Source organism: Podarcis filfolensis (assembly GCF_964270895.1).
Source record: "Podarcis filfolensis genome assembly, chromosome: 16".
Classification (NCBI taxonomy): domain Eukaryota; kingdom Metazoa; phylum Chordata; class Lepidosauria; order Squamata; family Lacertidae; genus Podarcis; species Podarcis filfolensis.
In genome coordinates this window covers 10660016-10687342 of record NC_139620.1, presented here as the reverse complement: position 1 = coordinate 10687342, position 27327 = coordinate 10660016, and the positions used below count along the sequence as shown (strand labels likewise).

The window sequence follows — 27327 nt, the reverse complement described above, 5'->3', positions numbered from 1 at the left end:
ATGAGCTGCGCACGCGCAGGTCCCGTCAGTCCGTCGCCTGCGCGCGCGGGGCCCGAAAGGCGTGCCAGCGCCTGCGCGTTGGAGCCGCGCGAAGCCGGCCTTGGCCGGGCAAAAGCGCGGAGTGCGGCGGGGAGGGGGGAGGAACAAAGATGGCGGCCCGTGCTGCAGGAGTTGTTGTTGCCATGGCGTCCTGCAGGAGGTGAGGCCCACACACCTGAACTCCTTTGCGGCACCGGGGGTCTGTTGCGGGACGGGGTGGGGTTTGAGGGCTGGGGGGGGGGGCGAGGGCCGTGGGCCGTGTAGCACGAAGGCTTAAGAAGAGGGGGGCTCTAAAGTCTCGGTTAAAAGGATGCTGTGGGGGCTCCTCTCCTTATTTGAGTCGTGGGGCCGGCTGTGGGTCTGCATGGGGACATAGGTAAGGCCCACCTGCCTAGATGGTGTCTAGCGCAGGCGACATGCACACGCTGTGCCTGTATAACGCGAGGGGAGGGGGAGGGCAGGGAGCACAATTTGACATTATTATGTAATCGCGGCATAATAATATGTGGGGTGAGTCTTGACGGGGTGGGGTTGGAGTTTGTGGTTTTTATTTGGGCGGGGGGTCTTCTCTCCCCAGGGTCCTCGGTGAAGGGGGTGGGGAATGGGCTTCTCATGGGGGCTCTGGACTCCGAAGGAGGAGGGATCTAGAGGTCGGCAGATGAGGCTGTGCCGCCTAGGAGTTGGGGTGGGCTCTTGGTGACAGCAGGAAGACCCCCAACCTCTATGGAGTAAGTGGGTCTGAAGTGTGGCTTGGAAGTAAAACAATTGAGGGGGGGCTGTTCTGGGTGTCAGTATGTTTTTTCTGGCACTGGTCTTCAGCTGGTGGGTTCGGGGACCCCGCTAGTGGGTCACGGCTTGTTCCAAGGTGGGTTGTAGCAGGAGCATGAACATCATTCAGATTCACGGTGAAAATATTAGGGAATGAGTCCCAAATGTATGGCTGGATCGAAAGTGGGTCCTGGGAGTGAAAAGGTTGATGACTACTGTTTTATGGGATGCATGGACAAGGGCTACTAGGAGGCTGCCTCTTGAGAAGGACATTGTGTTGAGGGTGAAACCAACTTCATCTACCTACCAGTGGAGGATCAGCTGCTCCAGTCCTTGGTTTTCCTCTTCCCTCCTCATTCCATTTTCCTTTCACATTGTGTCTATTGAATTGTGAGCTTGTGGGCAGATATTGTCTTATCCTTTAATTTACAAACAGTGCTTAGAGAATTTTAGGAGCTTTGATAATGATGATAATATAGGTTTTAAAATAGGGAAGGTATGGACTGTCTTTTTAAATGGGAAGATGCACCCCAAATCAGAAGATGGATTTGTGGAGGATAATAGATGTGTTTTAGGTGTTTAGATATATTATTGGGTTGTATCCAGGGCTAGTTCTACCCATAGAAATGAATAGGCATGGCTAATTCAGTTCCATTTCGATGAATCTACTCTGAGTAGAAGTTGGATAAAAACCTAGTATTTAAATGGTGTATGGCAGTGTCATTATCTGGCTTTATGGTGTTTCTGAAGATTTGGTCAAATTCACAGAAAAGGATAGAGCTCTGAGTGTCGCTTTGCTGCTGCAGATATGGCAGTAGTAAAGATTTGAAGGATTTTTTTTTAATGGTGAGGTGGAGGCCACTAGGTGTCATGGCTTCAAACAGGGTTAGACATAGGAGAGGAGAAGGCTGTTGAACTTCCATATCCAGTAGAGGTGGAGAACCTGTTAGGCCCTCCATATGTCATTAGACTATAACTTCCATCATCCCTGATCATTGTCCATGCTTGCTGGGGCAGACGGAAATTGGAGCCCAGCAGCATCTGAAAGGGCCACGGATTCCCCATCCCTGGTGTACAGGTTGAGACTACCTTTGAATTCCCCAATGCTGAGGACAAACATGAGGGGAAGATTGTTGCTGCTTTAGCCCTGGATGATGGAAGCTTTCTGGAGGGACCTGGCTGGACAAAGTTTGTACTGGAGAACTGGACCTTTGCCTGACATTGGTGGGCGTGCTCTATCTCTCCCAATAACGTTTTGCATGTCAATGAAGCTTTGGAACTCCCAGGGGATGTCTTGTTTTCCATTTCAGCCACAGTGAAAAGAAGCAATAGAGCAAAGGGAAGATATGAGGGCCAGTGGTGGTTGTCCTCAAGGATCACATCTGTGATCCTCCAGATGTTAGACTCCAACTCCCATCTTCCCTGGCCACTGGCCGTGCTAAGAGTTGGATTCCAGTTAAGTTGCAGGGGAGAGAGACACAGATGTAGACTGGCTGATAATAAAGAGAACTCTGGGATTTTTGTGTATGTAAATAAGATGTTTCTAGAAACCAAGGGGGAATGCTCTTGTGCTTGAAGCCTGCTTGTGGGTTTCCCGCAGGCAGTTGGCTGGCCACTGCGAGAACAAGATGCTTGACTAGGTGTTGGCCTGATCCAGCAGGCTCTTCTTTTGTTCTTCTTTTGTTTTTCATAGACTCATAGAATTGGTACAGTTGGAAGGGACCCCGGGAGTCATCTAGTCCAACCCCCTGCAATGCAGGAATCTCAACTGAAGCATCATTAGATGGCCATCCAACCTTTGCTTTAAAAACCCCAAGGAAGGAGAGTCCACCACCTTCTGAGGGACCTACACAATTTTTGTTCTTCTGTTGCATCTCCTGTGCCTGTCTCTATTCATTCCTCTTTCCTCTGTGTTCCTATGAATATTTTAGAATATAAGCAAAGGACCACTCAGGCTTCTTCAGTGTCATTTATATAAATGGGACTCTCTGTATATAAGTACCGTATTTTTCGCTCCATAAGACGCACCAGACCACAAGACGCATCTAGTTTTTGGAGGAGGAAAACAAGAAAAAAAAATTTCTGAATCTCAGAAGCCAGAACAGCAAGAGGGATCACTGCGCAGTGAAAGCAGCAATCCCTCTTGCTGTTCTGGCTTCTGGGATAGCTGTGCAGCCTGCATTCGCTCCATAAGACGCACACACATTTCCCCTTACTTTTTAGGAGGGAAAAAGTGAGTCTTATAGAGCAAAAAATACGGTAAATGAGAATGTGTCGAAATTCTGTGTGCCGAGAAAAGCTAGATTCTATAAACATGGCAGAAATTATGCTGATAATACATTTGCACATTCTTTTTTCATCTACTTTCTCTTGCTTCTGCTGTGTAGCGACAAATAACTATACGGGTTACAGAATCTTCTCTTCCCCTGCTTGCTTTCAAGTCTTACTTTGCAAAAAAGGAAAGGCTTTTCTGAAGGCCAGCTCTTTACTTTGATCCCCTGTTCTGTGATTGGGTGGAATTTGTGTGTCCCAGCCTGTTTCCTGTGTGGCTCTTTAGGTCTCAGTGGGCATAGCTCTGTCTCCCATAAGATGAGCCCTGTTAGATTGCACTAAAGCTGGGGCGGGGGCCAGGACCTTGTGATCTCTACATGTTGTTGGACTGCAGCTTTCATCTTTGAGTCCAGTATCCTGCCTTTCCCAGTGACCTGCCGAATGCTCCACACAGTGGCGTAGCGTGGGTTGTCAGCACCCGGGGCAAGGCAAGTAATTTGCGCCCCCTAACCCGTGGATTTGCGCCCCCTAACCCGTGGATTTGCCCTAACCCCAGATGTTGCACCTGGTGCGGCCGGCCCCCCCTGCACCCCCCACGCTACGCCACTGGCTCCATAGTCGGAGCATAAAGGCACCGGTCCTCTGCTGCTTATTTTATTCCTCAAGTCTGCATAATTCATGTAATTCCCATAGTTCTGCTTAAGCAGGCCTTTTGAATTTGGCACAGAAAATTGGTTGTCCCTTGTTTTTAAATATGTCACTCAGAATCTTGTTGCCTCTGTAAAGACCTCCTTGAGTTTTGATTTCCAAAGAATTGTGTTTTCCAAAAGAATTGTGCCAGGAATGCAGAAGAAATCCCCTTTGGCCAATGGTAGCAGAGGAAACTGGAGGAGAACCTCAGAATGGAGAACTCTGATGGAGAGTGGCTGGCCAGCAGCTCTCTGATGCTCACAAGCAGCGCAAGGAGGCAATAGCCCTTTCCTGTTCTCCACTTCTTCAGCAGCTGGTATTCAGAGGTATACAGCCTCTGAACTCCACTAGCCTTTGTGGCTGCTACCCATTCGTTGACTGGTCCTTCACGAATGCGTGTAAATGCCTTGCAGTACCACCTAAAATCATATACCGAATTTTTTGCTCTAAAGACTCACTTTTTCCCTCCTAAAAAGTAAGGGGAAATGTGTGTGCATCTTATGGAACGAATGCAGGCTGCGCAGCTATCCCAGAAGTCAGAACAGCAAGAGGGATCGCTGCTTTCGCTGTGCAGCGATCCCTCTTGCTGTTCTGGCTTCTGGGATTCAGAATTTTCCCCCCTTGTTTTCCTCCTCCAAAAACTAGGTGTGTCTTATGGTCTGGTGCATCTTATAGAGCGAAAAATACGGTAACTACACAATGCCCTAAAGCTGTTTGGCTGATACCACCATGGCAGAACTTTGGAAGTGGGGGGCGAATGTGGCCCTTCAGGCTTCTCTGACTGGGCCAGGTTGCCTCTGGCTTGCCAGGATGGAGAGATGTGTGACCTTTGCGTGGCCTACTATACAAAGTAAGAGTTGCACCCTTTGCTCTGCCCAGTTTACCACTGACTCGGCCCTGACACTGGCATGTGGCCCCTGGAAGACGCCCCATGAGAGAATGTGGCCCTTGGGCTGAAAAAAAATGCCTGACCTCCCTGGAGTGTTTGTGATTTTTTGGTCAACCTTTAGGTGTCCTGGTTATTGGAATAAAATGTCCCATTTAGGTAAGTAGATGCACATGAAGCTTAATTCATGAAATAATTTAGATGCAAATGTGAGTGAGCAGCAATGCTGCCTATTCCCCTTTGCTGCTCTCGAAGCTTGGAACTCCCCCCTAAATATGTACATGGCGCCACCTCTCCTCCCGTCCTTCGAATCACTTCTCAAAATTAACCCTTTTCTAAGGGATTTTTCCTCCTGAATTCTTCTTTCCAACTTTAACCAAGTTTTAGGCCGATGTAACTGCATCTGCCCACAATTTCTCCTCCCTTCTTCATTTCTCCCATTGTCTGTTTTGGATTGGAAGCTCCTCGCAGGCGGGTACCTCGCTGCACACCTCTCTGTGACTTACTGTACCCCAGGAATGGGAAGACTATGGCCTTCCTGATTTTGCAGAACTACAGCCCCCCTCATCCCTGACCACTGGCCATGCTGCCTTTGGCTGATGGAAGGGCCACAGGTTCTCTGGTGCTCAAAAGCTTGCACTGACTGGCCACACTGGGCCAGGTTCAAGGCTCTTAACAACTTGGACACCTCAGGGTCCACCTCTCCCTTGTATCCCTGCCGATCAGAGAAGTATTCAGGGGAGTCACTGTTAGTTTTAGTCGTCCCCCCCCCATGGCTCAGATGCGCAGCATTTGGTAATGTGGGCCCAGTGGAACCTCCTTCTAGCCAAGGTCTGACAGGCCCCCTCCCTGTTGACCTTCTGTGCTTTCTGAATTGGGTTAAAAAAATAATAATCCAGCAGGCATTTTAATTTAATTCTGATTTTGTAATTTTAATTGGGTTTTGATGTCATTGTATTGAGATTTTTGTGTGCTGCACAGAGATGATATAATGGAGAGCTATATAAAATGTCTAAGCAAATGAATAAAAATGTGAATGAAACACCCATTATGTTACAGGTACTCCCAGCCAGGTGGCCTTAGGCTTTGGTTTCCAAGGTTTTGACAATCTGCGTACCTCCAGAGCCCCTTTCACTCCGTCCTTGGCATGACGAGAACTATTAAACCTGTATCACAGAAATAAAACCGAGGTTCTCAGGAAGCCAGAAGCTGAGCTGAACCCTGCATGGTGTCTACAGACTATGCTCACCCTTGTTTCTGAGGAATTGGAGTTAAGATGTGGCCTCGGTTCCCCCTGAGATGCAGGGAAGCGCTTCCCTTTCCATTGGGACCACCTATCCTGGGATCTGGCTGTGGGGAGCATCTCTGAGTGAAGGCGGAGAATTTTACCAGTTTCCCTTTGCTGTTTTTTTGTCTTGCAGGGCATCTGCCAAGAGGAGCCCTCCTGCGGCCAGCCACCTCTGTGAGGTGTGAGCCAGGGGCCGGCGGGGGTGAGAGCCTAGCACTTTTTGAGAGGTGCGTTTCCAGCTTGCTGGGCTGGGGTCTTGGTGCTGCTTGGCTTTGTGCTGTCCATTTCTGCTGAGTGCCTGTTTTGAGGGGCTAAAAAATTCCCATGCTTTTATTAAATTGGAAACTGGGATTTCCCAAGAGTCTGTGTGCTCAGTCCTCTGAACTGACCTTTTCCCACAGTCTCCTGGTTTAATTGCTGCATTGTTTTAATGTGTAGTTCACTTAAGGGTGTCTATATTGTAAGGTGATTGTGTAGTTTAATTAGGAATGTTTCTACTTCAGTGTTTTGTTTCCTTTATACACAGTAAAAAGCACAGAAGCCTATCCTGAACGTTAAGTGGTGTATAAAGTTGTTAATAACTGATTCTATCCAGCTAAATCCTACTCAGAGCAGATGCACTTAAGTCAATGGACAAATTAGTAATAGCTATTTATTTCTCAGTTGGCTCCAACACAGTATTAATAACTAGTAGCCTCATATTTGGCATTGCTCTGGAATGATAAGGAACCGAAAAACCAGTGCAGCTCTGAAGGGTTCAGTCTGCCATCTTGATTCCAAATGATGCCCAGCTGTATCCAAACATAGACAAAAGTCCTTGAGCTCTGGAGGAAACATTATGCCAAATTTGATTATGATATCTTAGCAGGTATCCGAATGCACAGCCAACAAACATACAATGGTACCTTGCTTTAAGAACAGCTTAGTTTATGAACAACTTGGATTAAGAATGCTGCAAACCTGGAAGTAGGTGTTTTGGTTTGTGAACTTTGCCTTGGAAGCAGAACATGTTCCGCTTCCTGTTGAGTGTGTTCCATTTGTAAATTGAGTCCCCCGCTGCTATGGGAAAGCACACCTCGGTTTCAGAACGCTTTGGTTTAAGAACAGACTTCCGGAACGGATTAAGTTCGTAATCCAAGCTACCACTGTATTTCAAAAATGTAATGTGAAGAAACAGACCTGACCGTTTCCCCACTTCCCGCTTTTGTTGCTCTTCTCCCCAGGGCCCTCCTCTATCTCCTCTCCGCAATGCCGCAAGCCTCTGAGCACCGCATGAGCCGGGCAAGAGAGCAGTCGGTCATCACCTCTCAGCCGAAAGCCACCTCCAAGCTCCCCAATGGACACCGAGCCCCGAGCCAAGAGCACCGTGGCTGCTCCTCCGCCGCCTCCAACGGACTTTCCGTGGCGTCCAAACTGCGCCCGTTACCGCCCAGGCCGAGCCCTCTGGATGACAGGGGCAAGAAGCTGGAGCTCGACCGAGGCCGGGCCTCCAAGCGCAGCGACACACTGCGCGCCTCCGCCTCCCGCCGCGGCCCCGTCAAGGCAGACCACGCCCTCAAGGTGCCCGGCTGCCCGCAGGCCGGCACCATCTCTGGCAGCGCCTCCTTCACCATGCCACCCGGCGTCCTCCTGGGCGGGCCGGACTCGGACCGCCGGAGCGGCAACCTGCTGCGCTCCAAGTCGATCAGCATCGGCGACCTGAGCCAGTCCGGCAGCCGCGGGGAGGAGCAGCTGAGCGCCGTGCTGAACCGGCTTGCTCTCCGGGACCGCAGCCCATCATGCAGCCACAAACACGGCCTGGGCGCCCTGGCCCTGAAGAGGAGCTCGTCTCTGCGGAGAGTCAACGTCACCCCCGGGGCAGATGGGAGGCCGTCGCCCACGCTGCTGTCCGTCCGCACGGAGGGCTGCCCCAGGACTCGCGCCCTCGACCCGCAGGCCACGGAATACGCTCGCTCACAAGACGTCCCGGTATCCACCAGCCCACCCCAGAGCAAGGGCCCTGTTCCGAGCAGGCTGGAGGAGAAGGCCACTGCTGTAAGGGACTGGCAAGGGGTGCCCAGCAATGATAATCTTTGGGGAAATGGAGGGCCCCAGGCTTTACAGTAGGGTACACGGTGTGAAGAAAGTAGATAGAAGGAACTTTCTTAACCTTAGAATCCAGGGCTGTCTAGGAAATTGATTGGCAGTAGATCCAGGGGCAATCTGAAGAAAGTAATTCTCTGCAGCACATGTAGATTCACTTTTGGCACCTCTGTATTTAAGCAGTTGCCTGGGAGTTGTAGACACGAAGGAGTTCCCTGTGGCAGAAGGCTCCTGGATTCCTCTTCCGTCCTGCACCCCTCGCCTTTGTCCCTCCTCAGCCAAAATACTTAGCAGAATGCTTTCCCCTTCCTCCCCCCTTCCTTCCTGGCTGCTAAGAATCCGGTGTCCTGTGTTTCCATACTAGACATGAAGGACCAGCCTCTTAGCAAGCTAGTGTTTAGAAAACAAAGTGTGGGATACTTACTATTTATTCAATTTATATTCCGCCCTTAATCCAAAGATGTCAGGGCGGTTCATAAGATAAAAATACAGGATAAAAGCACAAAATGGATAGTTAAAAACAAAATGAAACAATAACCCTCCCACCCCAAGAAACACAAAACCCGTAACTTTTGTGGCACTATGGGGATTATGTTGCCGTGAAGTGCAGTCACAGTCGCCATTTTGGTTTGTCTTAAAGCAGGATTGGTGTAACCTGTGGCCCTCCAAATGCTGCTGAGCTCCAGCTTCCACCCTCCCTGGCCGTTGGCCATGCTGGCTGGGGCTTACGGGAGTCCAGCAACGTCTGGAGAGCCAGAGGCTCCCACTCCCTCCTTTAAAGGAAGGAGATAAGACAAATTTGTGGATGACTTTTGTTCATCTCTTGATCGCCTGATAAAGCTCCCATGTTCAGTAGCAGTATACCGCTGAATACCAAATGCTGGGGACAGGCTGTTGCCTTCACAACCTGTTTGTGGGTGCCTCAGCATGAGCCAACTTCTTTCTCTCCTCTCCTGGTGCATCCCCCCCACCCCCCAAAAATAATTGCTCCAGAGGGTTGCGTGAGCAGAAACTCACACTCGCTGGATTTCCCTTGATGTTTATGCTGTCCGCTCCCGCTAGTTTTTAACTGCTTTGTTTCATGTTCCTCCCAGGCAGACATGCATGCACGCAGGACTCTCCTTGGCAGGCGGCTAAGTATCTCTAACAGAATAGACAGCCACAAGAGTTCCCAGCATTCCTTGGGGGTGAGTCTGTGGGGGGGGGGGGGAGAGCACCGTAGTCGTTAAGCTGGTTTTAAGTGGCTCAGCTGCATTAGACACACTTAAGTGGGTTTATCGGCCATGGAACCTTGCAGGTTGTGCTTTGGCGAGTCGGACAGAGATCCTTCTCTGAGAATTCGCAGGAAGCTACCACCAAAGGAAGTTTAGGGGGACGTGTGGTAGTTTGCCTGGTTTAGATTTGAACTTCCCTTATACTACTAAGGCAGAATACTGGCCCTTCTAGTTCAGTATTGTCCGCAGTAACGGGCAGCAGCTCTTTGGGATTTTCCATCCCTACCTGGAGATGTCAGGACCATCTGTGTATAAAAGCAGATGCTCTACGCCACTGAACTATCCCTCCAAAAGAATAATAACCATTGAATGGGTTCCTGTAGAGCTGCCCCTAGCTGTTTGCTTTCCCCTTTGCCTCACAGGAAGGCTGCCTCTGTATCCTTCATATCAATTACTTACAGTCCTGTAAATAATGGCAGATGGCCAGCATGGATCTGGTTCCCCAAGGCAGGAGGGTTGAGTTCTGGCCTGACTCCCACCACATGCCAGCTGCTGGAAAGTGAGACAGCACAGGCATGGCTTCTTACAGCAAGGCGCTTTGGGTGTCGTTCGGGTGGCAGTGAGAAACTTAGGAAGCCTCTGTATACAGAGTTGAGTTTTATCTGCACTGACTCTTGAGGGTTTCAGGCGGTTGGCACCCCCAGGTCTACTTGGAGAGGCCAGAGATTGAGCCTACAACCTTCTGCATTCAAGGCAGATGCTTTGCCACTCAGTTGCAGCCCTCCTCACTCTCAACAGTGGTCCAGACAGAGAGGAGGGCATAAGAAGCTGCCTTCTCCTGAGTCAGACCATTGGTCCGCCTAGCTGCTCAGTATTGCGTACACTGACTCCAGGATTTCAGGCAGGGTTCTCTCCCAGTCCCACCTGGAGGTGCTGCTGGGATTGAACCTGGGACCTTTTGCAAGGCAGACGTTTTTCCCATTGAGCTATGGCCCTTCCCCAAGGGGTGATGGCTGTTCATTGTGCTGTCACCCACACACATGGGTTTCTTTTCTTCTTTCTGTTTATTGCATGGTGAAAATCAATGAAGCTTTTTGTGGACAAACGTCGTCTCAAGGAGCAGCCTCTGCACAGTTGCATTGCAAGCTGCTTCCACTGGTCCATCTGCCCCTGTTGGAGCCATCTCAGGACATGCCTCCTTGTGGCCTCTCCAACACTTGAAAGCAGGAGGCAGATGGGAGGGAGGGAAAGGAGACTTTTCTTTGGTGATGGCCTATCGAAAATCACATTTGTTTCCATAGAAACAGATGCATGGAACAAAATGTATAGAGTTAGCAGATGTCTCCCCTAAATCTTTTCTGTGAGTGCAGGGACCGTCTTTTATTAGAGGGGGTGGGGATGGCTTAGGGGAAGGCACATTCTCAAATGTGCCCATTTTCTTCCACTGCTGTCCCAAGCTGGCAGCCCTTTTGCTGAACCTGGACTGGTTTGGGGGTAAAATGTCCACGCCCAGCTCCTAGCTCACTATCTGCACCCGGTTCCCCCGGCTAGTGACTCTGGTTGACTCAGGTGCTGACATCTTCCAGAGTTGTAACGGCTAATTAATTCCCTGGGGCAAGGATTCACTTGCGCAGTTTTTATAGGTCTGTGTAACTGTCCGACTTGCCCTGCTCAAGGTAGCTTTTGGGGAACGTCCCACTGTGCCAAGGTGGGTTGGCCAACTGAGAAGTCGTCCGAAGCAGTTACCCGCTGGGTCTCGGGGCTTTTCTCAAGGACGCTGCAGGGGCATCTTGGGGAAGCTGCTAGCCGTAACCCTGGCCACCCTGAGCTGTGTATATTTGCTTTGGTTGTGTTTTTATTTTGCCGCGCCGTTCCCTCCCTGGCTCCGCAGTTCTCCGAAAGCGTTGCTGCTCCCCAAAGTAGCTCTTCCTGCTAATTAATCCCGCCGAGATGAGCCTCCAGGAGGAGCCAGGAATAGCCAGGGGAAATCGGATCAGCTAATGAGCTGCTGGCTTATAGGGACGTGAGGGAGGGCCTGCCAGTCCTTTTCCCCGCTTGGCGCCGCGCAGGACGAGGGCTGCGCCTCTTTCTCGCCGGATCTTCAAGCGGGAACGGGCAGCGGGGGAGCCATGCCGGGGCTCCAGGGGGCCACTCTGGTGGAGCTGCCCCGGAAGCTGCACCGCACGTTGGCCACCAAGCGGGAGCTTCATGGCCGAGCGGCGGACATCTCTGAGTCCGTGGTCCACACGGCGGTGATGGGGCTGCTGCTGATGACCAGTGAGGTAACCCCCTCCCAATCTCTCCCTGTTGCTGCCACTAAGTTGATAATGTCTGACGCGGCTTCATTACGTGGCTTTATTGTACTGAGGTGCACTGAGCCTCTTTCTCTGTATCCTTTACCTTTTACCTTTTTACTTCTTTGGCTGGATTTATACCATTCTGTTCCATATGGGACAGTTTTCATTTTAATGAAGGATGATTAAGAAACTTGACTATGAAAAACCCCTGCTCTTTGCTGGGAGAATTTGGGGATCAGGGAGCTTTGGCCTATGGGACAAGGCTGCATCTGAGAAGAGCATAGAGAATGCTTTTCCTTGATTTCATAGTGGATGAGAGCAGCGCTTGTTGAATTATTTGTTTCTGACCCAGTAGTTGCCTTTAATTCTGGCCAGCGACTAGGGACCCAGTTACAATGTTTGTGATGAGATGTTTCCCTCCTTCTCCTCTTCCGCCCACTGCAAGAAGAGGAGAGGACATTTTTAATAGCTGTGTGAAAGAGTTTTTCCTTGGAGGATCTACCCTGTGAGAGAAACCTGCATGTGCTGCAGTTTCCTTCTATATTACTAAATTCATACCCCACTTATTCTCCCAAAGTTGTCCAGAGTGGAAAACACACAAGCAAGAAAACAATCTGAACGTCTTAAAAACACCACTCCAGTACAGATGCAGGCCTGCTTTTATTGCACCACACAGCTATTTAAAAATGAAGTGGCTTGGTCTTCTTTTGCAGTTGGTCTCCCTGATCTCAAGCTCTTCCTCCCCTCCACCACAAAAAAAGGAAAATGAGAAAAGCAACCAGTTAGTGATGCTGCTGGGATGAAATGGCTGTAGATCAGGGCACAACCTTCCTGTCAAGGGCCAATGGTCTAAAGAAGGGGTTGGCAGGATCTGTGGGGCTGCTGGACTCCAATTCCAGATGTTGCTGGACTCCCATCTGCCCCTGCCAGCAACATCTGCAGGGCCACAGTGTCCCCCTTCGGTGTATACAACAACAACTTCATATGCTCATACAGTTCTCTTACATTGGAAAAGTCCATAGTTCAGTTGATCAAGCCCTTCCTCTGCCCTCAGAAGTTCAGTCCCTGGCATCTTTAAGTGGAAAAGATTCTGAAGCTCTAGAAAGGCATGGCCAGTTGGTGTGGAGCCTATTGGGTCCTCTGAATGTTGCTCAGCTGCCTCCCATCAGCCCCAGACAGCAGGACCAAGGTTAGGGAGTTGGATTCCAACAACGTCTGATGGGTGCCTGATTCCTTCCCCCTGGAGCTAAGGAAGGATTGGTATCCAGACTCGTTTGGGGGCATGCAGCTCCTGTTTCAGAACTTCTTGGTTGCAGTCTTAAAAAAATGCCCCAAGGGTGCCTCCCTCCTTCCCCCTCTTGATTGTGTTCAGATTTCCTTCCTGTCACGGCAAGTCGCACAATATAATTGCGTGTATTTAAATCCTCAGCGGTTACCGCTCAAGCTAACCTGCTTCAGAGCTGCTGTGATTTGCTCACTCCTTCTCTGCTCGTGATGACTAGGTAGGGGAGCTGGAACTCCTCCACAGCTGGAAGGGAGAGGTGGATTGATCTGAGAAGCCTGCAAAAGGCAGCTTGGCCAGAAACTGCAGTGGAACGACCCCTAGACCATTGAGAGGAATCATGCTGGGGGTTGGGGAGCTCTGGCAATGCCACAAAAGAGACCTATGCCAGTCTTTGGGATGCTCACTCTGTATGTGTACTTAAGTACGGATGTATCTGTCCATCCTGCATGTGGAGCCGTGAGACGAGACGAGCCTATTATTCCCGCTGTCACAACACGCAAACCATCCCTCCCTCTCTGTCTCTCTCGTTCACTCTGTCTGTTGTTTTTGTTTTTTCCAGACGCATCACACTCTCCTGCTGGGCTCTGGGCACATAGGTCTCCGCAACCTTGGCAACACGGTAAGAAGTGGGCGCTTAGCCTCCCCAGCCCCAGGTGAAGAGAACTTCCCCCCCTGCATAAGGGACTTGTCACAAAGGTTTCTTTTGAAAGGCCCCAACAATGTGCAATTTTTGTTATTCAAAAGACGCCTTAAAATAACCGGCATTGAGAAGTCGAACTTGGTAGGAGGCGAGGTAGCCGTGTCAGACTTGCCACAATGAGAGCAGCAGAAGTGATGTCTCTTATTGAGTTTGTTGTGCGTGTGTTTTAAAGCAAAGGCAAATCTTTTCTGGGTTGGTGGGTGAGATCTGCATCTTCCCCACCCCTGGAGGGCCACATTTGACAGGTGGGTGGGGTTGCCCACCTGCCAATTGCCTGGATCCACAGTGGCATCTTGCGATGCAGCGCTTTGAAGTCCTGACTTTCGGGACTTCAAAGCGCAGCGTGGGACTGTTTGAAAGCCCTTTTGCAAACCGCCCCAGCTGCTCTTTAAAACTCCAGTTTCAGAGGCCACATTTGACAACCTGGTAGGCCAAGATCGGCCTGTGGGTTCCCCACCGCAGATGATTTTGACCTTTCAGCTTGTATGATGTGTGCATATTCTGCACAACCGCTCTGTGCCGAGTGCAGAAAACAAGTTTGGAATTCTGCATCCAGGTGTTGCTGAGGGAGGTGAGGTTGGGTGGTATGTTCCACGAATGTTCTGCACTAAGCACCAAAATCGGACACAGGACCCAGCGTCTTTGGAAACTCGGTGGGATTTTAGGTGCTGCCTGAAGGCAGCTTGCAACCCTGCCACTACAGTCCCCGTTCCTAACCCTTGATCCCCATCTGGAAGTTTTGGGAGCTTAGCAACAAGGACACAGACACCCCGCAGCTGTCCCAACCCCAGCATAACTAAGAGCATACGCTGTGGTTGGTTGCTCCAAAATGGCAGCCCACTCCTGTTTCCCACCACCACCAGGAGGGGAAAAGGGGAGAGCATGGAAGTCAGGATTGCTGGCTAGGAATATGGGTGTTTTATTGCATTCTGCACTGGAGCACTCGGTAGCTGATGTGCAGTTCACAGTTGTTCCCCCTCCTGTCCAGGCACTGACTCACCCCAGGCCTTCTTTACTCCAGCAAGGTTTTATTTATTTAAAGGCATTTGAAAACAGCTTTTTTATTACAGTCGTACCTTGGATCCCGAACGCGTTGCAAGTCAAACATTTTGGCTCCCAAACGCCGCAAACCCGGAAGTGACTGTTCCTGTTTGCAAACTATTTTTGGAAGCCAAACGTCCGACGGGGCTTCCGCAGCCTCTGATTGGCTACAGGAGCTTCCTGCAGCCAATCAGAAGCCATGCTTTGGTTTCCATCTGTTTTGGAAGTCGAACGGATTCTTTTCGACTTCCAGGGTACGACTGTATTATTATTCACTAAACAGTGTGCAACATAAAAACAATGGGTTGTAGCCAATGCAAATCCTATTCAGAGTAGACCTATTGAAATTAATGGATCTAAATTAGGTGTGTTGGTTTTTGAAATATTTCTTACTGTGTTTTCAAGAACAAGGAAATACATCAGCGGAGGAAGTTACCTGTTGAGTAAAGTACCGTATATATCCGTGTATAAGACAATTTGTTTTTCAAAAAAAGTATTGTCAAAATTTATGGGGCGTCTTATACACGGATAGTGCCGAGGGTGTACTGGCGATTGGTTGTTGCCGCGAGCAGGAATGTTTCATTGGCGATAGGGATGTTGATTTGTGTATGCGGCGAGGGCTGCTGCTGATAGGCTGCTGCTGTGGCAAGTGGCCAGTTGAATGGCAGTTGATGGCGGGTGATTGTTTTTGCCCCCCCCCCCCAAAAAAACCCCTCAAAAACTGTGGGCAATCCACTCCAAAAAAAGCTGAACAACTGGGGACAACCCCCTGCAAAAAAAAAAACCCTCAACAACTGTGGGGCATCTCCCCCCATTTTCTTAAACCTGAGTTCCCAAAAGGAACTTATACATGGAGGTGTCTTATAGACAGGAAAATACGGTATGTTGATACAACTGCATTACACAATTATACTTCCCTCAGTCAGCAAACAACCATTCGCAGAGCCTTTGTAACAAACTAACTAAATGAAACAAAACTAAATCTCCTGCCATGTTGGTTTCCCCCTACTCTGAGTTGGACCAACATTGGATACACCCCAATGGGAGGGGGGTTTATTCAACTTGTTTTTTCTCAGAGTAGACCCGTTGAAATTGATGGCAAAGACAAAGTAATGGCATTCTGTAATACAAGGGTAAGGACGGAAAATGTCCCGTTTTCAAGTCCCCGCCCTGTGATGTTCTGCAGGGTGCTGTGTTGGAGGTAGAATTTTCCCAGCTGATTTAAAGGTTCTCCCGGGACTATACAGGCGCAGGTGACCTTTCAGGTAGCTGCATCCTATGTGTCTGCACACCATCCCTTTTGGGGGAACGGGAATGCTGCAGGCGATGATGATACCCGCATTGTATCTCCCCCTCCAGTGCTTCATGAATGCTGTGCTTCAGTGCCTGAGTAGCACCAAGTCCCTGCGGGACTACTGCCTCCGTCGGGAATTCCGGCAGGAACAGCCCAGCGCTCTGCGGACCCAGCAGGAGCTGACCGAAGGTAAAGGGGGGAAGTGGAAAGACCCTGCCCTGCTTTTTCTGTTGTTGTTTTCCCTCCCGTCGGCAGAGTCGGTTATGTAACCAGATCACTGTCTGAACGAGCTTCAGCTAAAAAGGATCCTTGTAGTGAGCCAGCAATCTAAATTGGTCTCTGGAGGGCCTTAATCCAATCCCGGTTGACCACTATTATATAAGTACCTCTGCCTTGAACAAAGTATTATATAATTAGAGGACCTAATTCCAGCACTGTCCTGTCCTGTCCCTTTCTCACCTGCGTGGTATTCATAGGCCACTGTCTCTGGCCTTCAGCTTGCAAACGTATTACAGGAAACACCTAAATAAATATTGTGGGACAAACTGCCCAGGCTTATAATCCACAATTTTGAGGTGGGGGGTGGAATGGTGGGACAGGGAGAGGATTATGAAAGTCACTCCTAAAGGAGCGGGTGTTTGATATTGCATTGTGTTTGCACATCTTTTTCCATTGCTCCAGCCCCTTCTCTGGCCCCCTTGGTAGTTTTCCACCAGCAGTATCTTTGAGCCTGTCCTGTTGGGAGGGAGAAGGTCTAGGTATGAGTTCTGCCTCTGCCACAGTCTTCCCTGTGTGGCCTTGGACAGGCCACATACCTAACTCCAAGCCCCAATTCCTCATTTGTAAGACAAAACCAGGAATGGTAGCATATTTGCCATGTTTCAAGGAAGAGGAAGCAAAACGAAGTTTGCTGAGTGTTTTCCCCAGTGTAAAAATGGAGAAGGAGAAAGGGAACAACTCCTTTATTTTCTTTTTTGTGGCTCTTCATTCTCCAGCCTTTGCAGATGTCATTGCCACTTTATGGCACCCCGATTCCACGGAGGCCGCCAACCCCAGCCGCTTCAAAGCCGTCTTTCAGAAATACGTGCCATCCTTCACAGGATACAGGTGAGGCAAGTTGGGGTGCCCGTTGCCTTATCCCTGCCCCAGTGTGGTTGCACATTTCTTACCCACTCCAACATTTCCCCCAACCCGGCCTGCCCAACGCTTCTGCCTTTCTTCCTTTTCTAGCCAGCAGGACGCTCAGGAGTTCTTAAAATTTCTCATGGATCGGTTGCATGTGGAGATTAACAGGAAAGGGCGCAAGACTCCCAGCATCCTCTCTGACGCCAAGCGACCCTCAGTACTAGAGGACACGGACACCTTGAGGTGAGTGCAGAAAATGTGGTGCCGTCTTGTGAGCTGGGCAGAAGAAACTGCTCTATACCACAAATCGGAGCATGCTTCTATTTTTTGAAGGGGAGAGGGCAGAGATTGAACCTGAGACCTTTGGCTTGTGAGGTGGGTGCTCTACTGCACAGCTACAGTTCCTCCCTGAATGTATCAAGCTGCTGTATACCAGGTCATCTATCCCAGTACAGTCAAGTTGCATCATCTGGGCATTTTACTTACACAAATTCAGCTTTACATGCCCAGCTGCTGCTCCATTCCAACCTTTTTCTTCTGCCTCCATCTCTCTCTCTTACTCACCTCCCCCCTCCTCCCTTCTGCTGCTCACTTTCACATGGGGGAGTGAGGGGAAGCAGCAGAAACATGGGGGAGGCCTCCCATGGGACTTCTCCACCACCAGCAGCCAAATGAAAAGTAATTTTGGCTATGCATGGTTTTCACATATATATATATGCAACACCTGGAACTAAAGCCTTGCATGTGATGCAACTTGACTGCATTGTCTGCTGATAGTGGCTCTCCACAGCCTCAGGTTTTTGGCAACTATGCTATCTAAAAGCTCTTATGTTTTGTTACTGTTTACAGTCATATCTCGGGTTGAAGTCGCTTCAGGTTAAGCCTTTTCGGGTTGTGCTCCGCAGCGACCCGGAAGTAACGGAGCCCGTTACTTCCAGGTTTCGACGCTCATGCATGCGCAGACGTTCAACATGATGTCACATGCATGCACAGAAGCAATGAATCGGTGAAGGGTTGCGTTCACTTCAGGATGCGAACGGGGCTCCGGAACAGATCCCATTCGCATCCAGAGGTACCACTGTATGTAAAGAGATTGTTTGAATGATGCCAGTTTCAAAATAAGTAACATTTGAAGAGTGTTTGACTGCGTTCGTTTTCCTGCCAAAGAGGCAAAGAGCATTCCCCCACACACACAAAATTGAGAGCAAGATCAAATCTTTAAGCAGCGGCTCCTCCTTTTAAGAGTCCCAGTTAGGGGGCAAGGCAGGTGGAAAAGCTTGCCCAGGTTGATTCCAGGAGTCTTTCCCATGACTGGAGATCCTTGGAATTGGATCTGGAACTGCTACAGTGGTACCTTGGGTTAAGTACTTAATTCGTTCTGGAGGTCCGTTCTTAACCTGAAACTGTCCTTAACCTGAAGCACCACTTTAGCTAATGGGGCCTCCTGCTGCCGCTGCGCTGCCGGAGCACGATTTCTGTTCTCATCCTAAAGCAAAGTTCTTAACCTGAGGTAATATTTCTGGGTTAGCGGAGTCTGTAACCTGAAGCGTATGTAACCTGAAGCGTATGTAACCTGAAGCGTATGTAACCTGAAGCGTATGTAACCCGAGGTACCACTGTATATGCAAAGCACAGGCTCTGCTACTGCTTTATGGCCCCCTCCCCTAAACACCACCTCAGAAGAGAGAGGAGATAATGCTAGAAGGGGCTTCCCAAGGAAGCTGAATGTTGGAAGATTCAGGACAGGCAAAAGAAAGTCCTTCATGCAGTACAGAGAGTTAAACAGTGAAACTCACTCCCACAAGACGAGTGGTGGCCAGCAACTTGGATGGCTTTAAAAGAAAATTTGGCAAGTTCATAGAGGAGAAGGCTCTCAATAGTTGCTTGCCACGGTGTCTGTGTTCTCCCTCCACCGTCAGAGGCAGTTGCTGGGAAGCACAACTGAGGAGAGTGCTGCCACTTGCAGGCTTCCCAAGGGATCTGGTCAGCTACAGTGAGAGCAGGCCTTGATGGGCCTTCTGGTCCTGCAGGGCTTTTCTTATGTTCTTACAATGGGCTCATCTTTCCTGGTCCAGTGGTCTGTCCCGGTGCAGGGTGTTTCTGACCTACCTGGGTTAATGTGGTGAACAGTTGGGCCTGACCTCCCAGTGTAGCTGAACTACTAGCAGCGCTCAGAGTGTGTCTGAGCACATAAATGCTGGAGGCTGGGTTTCTAGTCACTGCTTGAAGCCTGATTCATACTTGCATCTCCATTGCTCAGTGCAGAGCTTGGATGTGAGAATTGCCATGCATGGAAAGTGTTTGTGTGTGGAGGAGGTGTTTGATGAAATCTTCCCTGCGGTGACTGGTTGTTGCTTACTTAATAATAATATCTAGCCGTTCTGTAGCGCTCCAGTTTTCCAGTGACATTGCAGACATTCTCAGGTAATTTTTACAACGCCCCCTGGACTGGTATCGTCACACCCACGTTTCAGATGGAGTCTGAGACTGGCTTGCCAAAGACCATCTAGCGAGGTTGCTCCTGAGGCAAGATTTGAACCAGGAGCTTACAGGTTCCCAGCTCAGTCTCTTACCCCCATGCCAGCTATCAACTTGCTGCCACTGAGCTTCCAAATTTCAGGGGTTGATGGGCCTCCAGTTCACCATCAGTGCCTGGGATTGTAAGCTCATCAGGGGCCTGTTTTGGCTTTCTTCTGCAGTGATGCATTGGTACTGATGTTGCTGAATTAAAATAATAATCGTTTTGCAGGTGGGCTCTGCTTCTGTGCTCTGCCCCAGTAACCAATGCCCCACCTCCATCCAACCCTCTCCCACTTCCTGATGTTGCTCACAATCTCCTCTTGGGTTTCTTTCCTCCCCCCCCCCCCCAGTGATGACGAACAAGCCAACCAGATGTGGAAGCGCTACCTGGAGCGAGAAGACAGCAAGATAGTAGGTGAGCAGGTCATGTTTCTTGCACAACCTTGGGCTGCCAGCTCCCATCATCCCTGAAGTTAGCCAGGGACTGATGGGAGATGGAGTCCGGCAATCCCTGCCGGGCCACAGGTTTCCCCCATCCCTGCCCTACAGCATGGGAATGGTCTGAGCTGAGCCATAAGGCCGAAATGATTTGCCTGTGACTAAGCCAGTCTAAGAATCGCCCACCTGGTCACATAGGAACATGAGGGCCACTCGAGAGTAGACCCAAATGCAAATGCCAGTGTGCAACTCCTACAGGGTGCTTTTGATTCCATCTATTATCAACTTGAAATGCTCTCTTGGAGCCAGAACGCATGAGCTGTAGCAGAATGTGCAATTCGAACGCTGTTTGCAAGCTGGCCCACACAGTAACAGAAGCATCTCTCTCTCTCTCTGCTAGATCTCTTTGTCGGCCAGTTGAAAAGCTGCCTCAAGTGTCAAGCGTGTGGCTACCGGTCGACCACGTTTGAAGTTTTCTGTGACCTCTCCCTGCCTATCCCAAAGGTAGGCTCCTAGTGTCGTCACGGCAGGCTTCAGGGCAGATGCTGTTAAGTGACTGATGAAGCTTCCCTACAGCAAGTCAGATAGCTAGCCTGGCTAGCTCAGAACTGTCCAATAATATGACTGGTACCTTAAGGGATCCTTTTTAACTGCAGAGTTAATCTGGGAATCCTCTGGAGTGTTTTCTCTTTTAACTGGTTAACTGGTGTAAGTATTGGGTTTCCCCCCCTATCCTGTAAGCCAGGAGTAGGGAAGGTGGGACTTTACATATGTTGCTGAACTCCAGTTTCCATCGTCCCTGATGACTTTAAACTGGCTGGGGATGATGGGAGTCGGAGTCCTTTGCGCTCTGGAGGGCCACAGCTTCCCAATTGCTGCTGTGAACCACTTCAAGAGAGAGGTTTTTTTATAAAAAAAGAAAAGGTGGTGATTTTAAAATTCAGATTCCTGGTCTTCATTTTGTGTTTATCTACTCATGAGCAATGTCAGAAATGGGCCGCCCACCTGTCAGTCCCCTGTTGCTACACTGACATCAGGCGATGCTTCCTTTTGAGGCCCCAGTTGTCAGGACTTTGAAATGAACCGTAGGGCTTTCAAAGCCCCCACGTTTGGTGTGGTGTAGTGGTTAAGAGCGGTAGTCTCCTAATCTGGGGAACCGGGTTCGCGTCTCCGCTCCTCCACATGCAGCCTCTGGGTGACCTTGGGCCAGTCACACTTCTTTGAAGTCTCTAAGCCCCGCTCACCTCACAGAGTGTTTGTTGTGGGGGAGGAAAGGAAAGGAGAATGTTAGCCGCTTTGAGAGTCCTTCGGGTAGTGATAAAGCAGGATATCAAATCCAAACTCTTCTTCTTCTTGCAAACTACTGGACTGTGGACCTTTCCTATAATTTTGCAGTGGCTCAGAAGCAGCAAGAAGGAAAAGGGAGGGGGTTTGGCCATCTGAGCAAAGGGACTTGACATCCCCTTGAGCAGGGGAGCTAGACTGAGCTAGGGGAGGAAAGGTTCCTGCACCCAGCTTCTGGGTAAATTTTGGCACTTGCTGGCCTGGCAGTGGGGCAGAGGGACCGCCAGAAGTGGAGATCTTCATCCCTCCTTTTGTTTTTACGTGTGAGCACTGATGTGTGTAAGCCTCCTCAAACATTCAGCCTAACGGATAGGGTGGTGGTAAAGATGATCTTTCCAACCAAACCCTTGCCCTGATTTCACAGAAAGGCTTCACCGGTGGGAAGGTATCTCTGCTAGACTGCTTCAGCCTCTTCACCAAGGAGGAGGAGCTGGATTCTGAAAACGCACCAGTAAGTTCATCGTGCTTTTCTGCCACGTGGGTGATGGCATTAGCAGTAGCGCCTGTTTTACTGAATTTGTGATGTATTTTTGTTTAAATGATAATTGTCTCACAGTTTGAGAGGTTTTTTAACAAAAAAATCTCCAGTGGTTTATAAAAACTTTTACAGAAATAAAATGAAGTATAAGCATCTTCTCTTCTTCTTCTTCTTCTTCTTCTTCTTCTTCTTCTTCTTCTTCTTCTTCTTCTTTTCTCTCTCTCTCTCTCTCTGAGCAGGTGTGTGACAAATGCCGGCAGAGGACCCGAAGCACCAAGAAGTTGACCATCCAGCGCTTTCCTCGCATTCTTGTGCTACGTATCCTTTCTGCATTCTCCCCCCCCCCCCCGCCCCAATTTCCCCCAAGAATTGGGAGCCAGTCAGGGCTGCAGCTGGCGGGAGATCGCCCAAAGTATTCTGTTTGTATTTTATCTGCAGATGTAGAAGCCACTTTGCAACCAAAGGTTACCAAAGCGATGTACAGAAAAATATCAAGTTGAAATCCCAAAAGAATTGCCAACTCAGTAAACTACAAGGAACAATGGCAATTTCTACAGTTGTACAATTGTTGTCCTGTAGTATGACTGCGCCACACTGCAGGGAGAAAGTGGCTGCTTAGAACAGTCTGTTAAAAATGTTAAGATGGTCAAACTGGCGTACTTTTCAGGCTGGTTCTGCAGAATTACACAAAGTACTTGGGAAAAGCGATACAGACAGTCACACCACGTGTTATGTTTGCTTCACGTTGCGGCTTTTCAGGTTACGAACGCGGCAAACCCGGAAGTGTTTACTTCCGGGTTCGCCACACACGCAGAAGCGATCTGCACGCTTTGTGCATGCGCAGAAGCACTCTATCGTGCTACGTGCAGTAGCGGCACTCTACTTACGGACTTTTCAGGGTGCGAATGGCACCCCGAAACGGATCACGTTCATAAGTAGAGGTACTGCTGTAAATCGAAATCGGATACTTTCCTGGGTTTCCTAAGGAATTTGGGATTGGCTTCTGCTGGCCTCTAAATATGACGCTGCCAAGGCTATTCTGGCTTGGGTTTTCTTTTATGGTGAAGCATCAGATTATGCTGCACTGATGTGTGTGATACTCAGTATCTTGCTCCTTTCCAGTCCTGCTGAGTTTAGGGGAGAAGGCAAGAGGCATATTCTAGAGCAGTGGGACCAATGGTCAAAGTGCCCTCGCTGCACTTGGCACAGGCAGCACAGTCCTTCTCCAGGTTGAGTCCTGGAGAAAACTGTATATAATAAGATGGCTTGTGCAAGGTTTTGCAACACAAGGTGGATGCCAGAAAGCTGCTGAAGCCCACCTAGTCCCCTAGAACAGCTTGATGCATGAAGTGACAAATTTATATAATACAGTGGTACCTCGGGTTACATACGCTTCAGGTTACAGACTCCGCTAACCGAGAAATAGTGCTTCAGGTTAAGAACTTTGCTTCAGGATGAGAATAGAAATCGTGCTCCGGCGGTGCAGCAGCGGCAGGAGGCCCCATTAGCTAAAGTGGTGCTTCAGGTTAAGAACAGTTTCAGGTTAAGTACAGACTTCCAGAATGAATTAAGTACTTAACCCGAGGTACCACTGTATACATTTCATTGCATTTATATCCCACCTTTGCTCCAAAGAGATCAAGGTGGTGTGCCTGGTTGTATGCCAGTGTGGTATAGTGGTTAAGAGCGGGAGACTCGTAATCTGATGAACCGGGTTCGCGTCTCCGCTCCTCCACATGCAGCTGCTGGATGACCTTGGGCTAGTCACACTTCTGTGAAGTCTCTTAGCCCCACTCACCTCACAGAGTGTTTGTTGTGGGGGAGGAAGGGAAAGGAGATTGTTAGCCGCTTTGAAACTCCTTAGGGTAGTGATAAAGCGGGATATCAAATCCAAACTCTTCTTCTTCTTCTCTCCTGCCCCGTTTTATCCTCACAACAATTCTGCAGGGTAGGTTAAGCTGAGAGGCAGTGACTGGCCCCTAAGGACACCCAGCGAGTTTAATGACCGAGTGGGGATTTGAACCCAAGTCTCCCAGCACTTTTAATTGCTTCGCCATCACAGGCTCAGAACAAACATGTAAGGATGGTCCTTAAACCCGTGAGATTCACCTGCCATCAGGTGTAGAATTGAAAGGATGAGTTTACCTTATTTTTTATTAATCATTTATTTACGGCATTTACACCACCTTTAGCCAAAAAGGTTTTTAGAGCAGCTTACAAAAAACAAATACTATCCCTGCCGTGTGGCTCACATTCTTAAAGGACATGACACACAAGGAAAAAAGAAAGGGAGGAGGAAAAAGCAGGCTTGAGTACTTCAAGTTACAGCCAGTTATATTGGTTCATGTGTTTTTTTCATCATCGTCAACCACTTTGAGAAACAGACGGTGAAAAGCAGGATATCAGTTTTGAATAAACAAAATTCTTTAACTCACCCTACCCCAGACCTGAACCGGTTCTCCACCACCCGTTACTCCATTAAGAAATGCTCCGTGTTTGTGGATTTCCCCCTCCAGCAGCTCAACCTGAAAGAGTTTGCCAGCGAAAAGGCTGGTGAGTTGGCGTGCCGAGTCTGGGCCAATCCCTCCTGTGCCGTCTCGGGGCCTGCCTGCCAGAGAAGGGGAAGTCTGAGCTCCTCCTGTTCTCTCTCCCTGTTCCAGGCACCCCTGTGTACAACCTCTATGCCCTGTGCAATCATTCTGGCAGCGTCCACTACGGCCACTACACAGCCTTCTGCAAGGACCAGTCAGGCTGGAGGGTTTACAACGACTCCCGGTGAGCAAAGAGAAGACGATGGCTTTCCTTTCCTTTCCAAATCTCCACTGCACTGATTCTAGTCTAGTTGTAAGGAAGCTTTCCTAGATCAAAAGCACGGGTGTAAAAACTCTCCAGGGTTTTGTAGCCAAACAACGCTGATCAGGCGATCCAAATTTTGCAACCCGGGTTTGAAATGTGTAATTTCCTTGTTGAGTAATTCTGGGGAGGAGAATTCCCCGGACACTGAAGGCCTCTTCCATGCATCTCATAGGGAGATAGGAAGTAAGACCGTTGGTCCAGATCGCTCAATATTGCCGCGTCTGTCTACTATGGAGTCAGGTGGGTGCTCTCTCCAGGGCCTGCCTGGGAGTGGATGCAAAGGATTGAGCCTGGAACCTTGTGCGTGTAAAACATGCACTGAGCTGTGGCCCATCCTCCCAAAAAAGGAACCTAGGATATATAGGAAGCTGCCTTGTATTGAATCAGACTGTTGGTTCACCTAGCTCAGTGCTGCCTGCTCTGACTGGCAGCAGCCCTCCAGGGTTTCAGGCAGGGGTCTGTCTCTCCCAGCCCTACCTAGAGATGCCCGGGATTGAACCTGGGACCTTCTGCATGCAAGGCAGATCCTCTCCCACTCTCATTCAGCCGCACTTGTTGAGGTTTTTCACACACACACACACACACACACACACACACACACACACACACACACACTTTCAGCTGTTTTGTAGGCATACAAAGTAGAAAAGTCCTTTTTTTGTTCTTAAATCAAACCGTGAAGGGCAGGAAGCTGAAAACTGCACCCTGTGTCAGCATTTTCCAACTCTACAATCCTGTGATTCCGCACCCGCTGTGGGATTGTGGCGCTCACCCAGGCCAGCTCTTTTATGGGTCAGAAGTCACTTCCTGAACCCTTCCTGCCTGTGGCCTGCTTCCTTGCACCATAAATCCTGTGCTCTGCTCTGGACCAGGATGCTAATATAATTAGATAGCTGTACTAAGTAGCTTAAGACACCTGTTCCTAATGTGTGCCCTGCTTGGCAAGGGTTTAAAGCAGGCCAGGCTGCTGCCTGAACACCCTTGATCCAGCCTTGCAGCCAGCTGCAAAACCATTCAAACCCGGCTGCCCTAGAACCCAAATTCTGCAGTGTGAACAGCTCAGTTTTGCAACCAATGCAAAACAACAGCAAGAGGGTTGTATCCAACGTAGAGTAGACCCATTGAATTCAACAGGCATGACTGACTAAAGTTCATTGTTTTAATTAGCTGACTCTGAGCAAGAGTGAGCAACCAAAATCTCTGGTTTTCCTCACTGGCATGTTTCCGCCCCTGCTCTTTAGCACGATACAATCCTCTCCTGCTCATTATGGGATGCTGGACATTGGTGCCCTGCCCTCCAACCTCTCGGAGTCTTTTCGGCCGTCACAGGGCTTTCTAAGATTTCATCTAGCATAGCTTATGTATCATCACAAAATCAAAATGGCTACAGAAAAATAAGAACCTGGCAATTAGATTGATAAATTATGTGGCCCTGTGACTTTGGCTTTCTTCTGTAGACTTGGCAGTGGTTATTAATTTTATTTAGTATCTTCTACACACATGGAAGGGACGTGGGTGGCGCTGTGGTCTAAACCACTGAACCTAGGGCTTGCCGATTGAAGGTCAGTGGTTCGAATCCCTGCGACGGGGTGAGCTCCCGTTGCTCGGTCCCTGCTCCTGCCAACCTAGCAGTTCGAAAGCACATCAAAGTGCAAGTAGATAAATAGGTACCGCTCCGGTGGGAAGGTAAACGGCGTTTCCATGCGCTGCTCTGGTTCGCCAGAAGCGGCTTAGTCATGCTGGCCACATGACCTGGAAGCTGTATGCCGGCTCCCTTGGCCAATAAAGCAAGATGAGTGCCCCAACCCCAGAGTCGTCCGAACTGTACCTAACGGTCAGGGGTCCCTTTACCTTACACACATGGAAGTTTACAAAAGTACTGGGCAGGGAGGGGCGGCAGTACAGGCAACCCCAAATTTCCAGTTGGTTCAAAATGCAATTGCTTATTTGACACTGGGAGGAGATCAGATCATAAGCTGTGATCTCAATACCACCAGCTTTGGTTATTTACTGGTTTCTAGACTAAATTCAAAGTGCTGGTATTAACTTCCTAGAACCACCATAAGGGCTGCCGTCTCCTGTGTGACCAAGTCTGAAGTTCATCTTAAGAGGCCAAGTTTCATGTTCCTTTACTGTAAGGCAGATGCAGGGAGCCTTCCGCCCTCCAGCTGAACTGCAGCTCCCTATGAGCCCCAGCAGATGTGTTCAGTGGGCAAGGATGATGAGAACAGGGGCAGACTTTCAAATTTCATTAGCTCCCTGTGTGGCGCCACCTCTTGCCTTCCATTCTGCTCAGTTCAGTACATCATAGTTGTGATGTTGCGACAGAACTGGTCACTCTGCCTAAATCCGCCTCTGATGGGAGTTGTAGTTCTGCAACATCTGGAGGAGTATCCCAGGCGAGTAAGATGAGCAGGCAAGTAAGGTTTATCTGCTAATGTGCCATCCTTTCTCTCTCTCTCCCCCCCCCACCGCCCTTTTGCAGTGTGTCTCCCATCAGCGAGAACCAGGTCCCGTCCAGTGAGGGTTACGTCCTTTTCTACGAGCTGGACGACATGCACTGGAAGAAGCAGTAATAGTATTGGAACCCAGCACTTTCGGCCCTGCCGCCCCTCTTACCTCATAGAGACTGGTGCTCGGGTCTTTTTTAAAAAAATCATTTTTAAAAAGCGACGACGACAAAAACAACAACAATAAAAAAACAAACGACA

The 27327-nt window shown here is 49.4% G+C and overlaps 1 protein-coding gene across 5 annotated transcripts; it reads left to right on the top strand.

Annotated features, from left to right (window-relative positions):
* USP21 (ubiquitin specific peptidase 21) lies at positions 1-27327 on the top strand (the record flags this gene model as incomplete). Of its 5 annotated transcripts, none has more annotated exons than XM_083591105.1 (15): positions 1-199; positions 6076-6169; positions 7166-7976; positions 9119-9211; positions 13380-13439; positions 15921-16044; positions 16851-16962; positions 17086-17223; positions 19851-19915; positions 20339-20442; positions 21647-21733; positions 22000-22078; positions 24206-24313; positions 24421-24535; positions 27102-27327. In XM_083591105.1, the coding sequence occupies 15 exons, from the start codon at positions 1-3 to the stop codon at positions 27190-27192; spliced, it is 2280 nt and encodes a 759-aa protein (XP_083447231.1). In that variant the 3' UTR covers positions 27193-27327. The 5 variants fall into 5 exon arrangements, with proteins under 5 accessions (XP_083447231.1, XP_083447232.1, XP_083447233.1 ...); XM_083591108.1 differs by lacking the exon at positions 1-199 and adding an exon at positions 576-767; XM_083591106.1 differs by lacking the exon at positions 9119-9211.